This window comes from Echinops telfairi, unplaced genomic scaffold, assembly GCF_000313985.2.
Source record: "Echinops telfairi isolate 266 unplaced genomic scaffold, ASM31398v2 ScPeMD7_7458;HRSCAF=8496, whole genome shotgun sequence".
In the NCBI taxonomy this organism is placed as follows: Eukaryota; Metazoa; Chordata; class Mammalia; order Afrosoricida; family Tenrecidae; genus Echinops; species Echinops telfairi.
The window spans coordinates 31,463,535-31,465,112 of record NW_022111358.1 but is presented as its reverse complement, the minus strand read 5'-3'; the positions used below and the strand labels follow the sequence as shown (position 1 = coordinate 31,465,112).

General features: G+C 51.3%; 1 protein-coding gene across 1 annotated transcript in view; it reads left to right on the top strand.

The window, feature by feature from the left end:
- Positions 1–38: 38 nt before the first annotated feature.
- The window catches only part of ITGA2B (integrin subunit alpha 2b), a 14,030-nt gene continuing 12,490 nt past the window's right edge, over positions 39–1,578 (top strand). Inside the window, 1 exon segment of the mRNA XM_045299464.1 lies at positions 39–220. Coding sequence (XP_045155399.1) covers positions 39–220 — 182 coding nt within the window.

The following is a 1,578-nucleotide window of genomic DNA, read 5'->3' as shown; positions in this document are numbered from 1 at the left end:
GAGAGCTAGCCCATTCCTACCTTAGGAGGTTGTGGAAGATGGCCCGAGCTTCATGTCCACTGCATTCTCTCTGGCTCCTGGGGTGGCTCCTGCTTTTAGGACCCTGTGGTCCCCTTCTAAGCTGGGCCTTGAACTTGGACCCGGTACAACTCACCTACACAGGCCCCAATGGCAGCCACTTCGGGTTTTCTTTGGACTTCTACAAGGACAACCGTGGAAGGTGAGCCTTTTGGGAAGTTGGGGATGGGGTAGAGAACCCCTGGCCCCTCCACTGGATCTCTGGGCCTGGAATTTCCTATTTGTGGTGGAGTGTGGCAAGATGATTTCTGAGGCCTGTGCAGAGTGTGATGGTTAGAAATACTGGGGAGTGACCAGTTCGAGGGAGGGGATGCCAGGGAGGAAATGGGCACTAACAAGGACTGCAGAAGCAAAGAGAAGAGAAAGCCGGTGCCTTCTTTGTCTCTCCAGGGTCAGTTGTAAGACTTGCTCTGCCCTGGCTTCCTCAAAACACAGGCACATACAGGTCCGACTTTGACTCTGCGAAACCAGGTTGCCATGCACACCCACCTTGCCCTTCTACTTCATTTCCCTCATCCAGATTCTCAAAATTGTAGTTATTTGCAAAGCAAGAGTCCTCATGTTTAGGATGGACCAGGCTGTGGGATCAGGTGCCAACGTCAGCTGTTTTCCTGAGAAGGCCATCATGCTTGGTAAAGTGGAGGGGCAGTCAAACAGATCGACACAGTGGCTGCAACAATGGGCTAAGCAGAAAGACAGCTGTGACGATGGTGCCAGAACTGGCCAGTGTTTTGTTCTGGTGTACACAGACTCGCTCTGGGTCAGAACCGACTCCGTGACACCTAACATCCTAGCTCTAGAGCTGGGGGGGTGGGGCCAGAGAGAATGGGCCCAAATCTTTCACTGATCCTTTATATCAACTCGACTCCCATACATATCCACTCCTTTGACCTCCTTTCCCCAGTACTGGTTCTGTGGGTACTCCTAGGAATAATGCATGCAGCATTTTATTAAACATTATATATTGGGGATTCCTGGTGGCACCGTTGGGTAAGTGTTGGGCTGCTAGCCACCGGGTTGACAGTTCAAACCCACCAGTGGCCCCTGGAGAGAAAGATGAGGCTGTCTGCCTTCATGTTTATAGCCTCTATAGTGGAAATCGATGTGAGGGCGGGGAATTTGGTTTATATAGGGTCGCTATACTGTAGTTCAGAATGGACTCCATGTTGGGGGTTTGGTTTGTTTTTGCTTAATTAGCTGGCACCATGCCAGTGCCTCACACATTTCTTTACTCAGAGTCACAGAGACTGGGTGGCCCGCAAGATTAAATGGCAGAGCTGTGATGTGGACCGAGATCTGCTGGGGTTCTCAGATCTATCAGCAACCTCCCCCTGCCCCGAAGGCGCCCCTGGCGTCATTCCTCATCATTAAAGTCAGTTATCAAAAAAGGATCTTCTAAGGATCTGTGAGCCTCTGACTTTGGTAGAGACAGAATGGGGGAGGGGAATGGAGCTTGACAGGCCCCTTTTCAGCAGGAATGTCAAACCCTCTCGTGTCCAC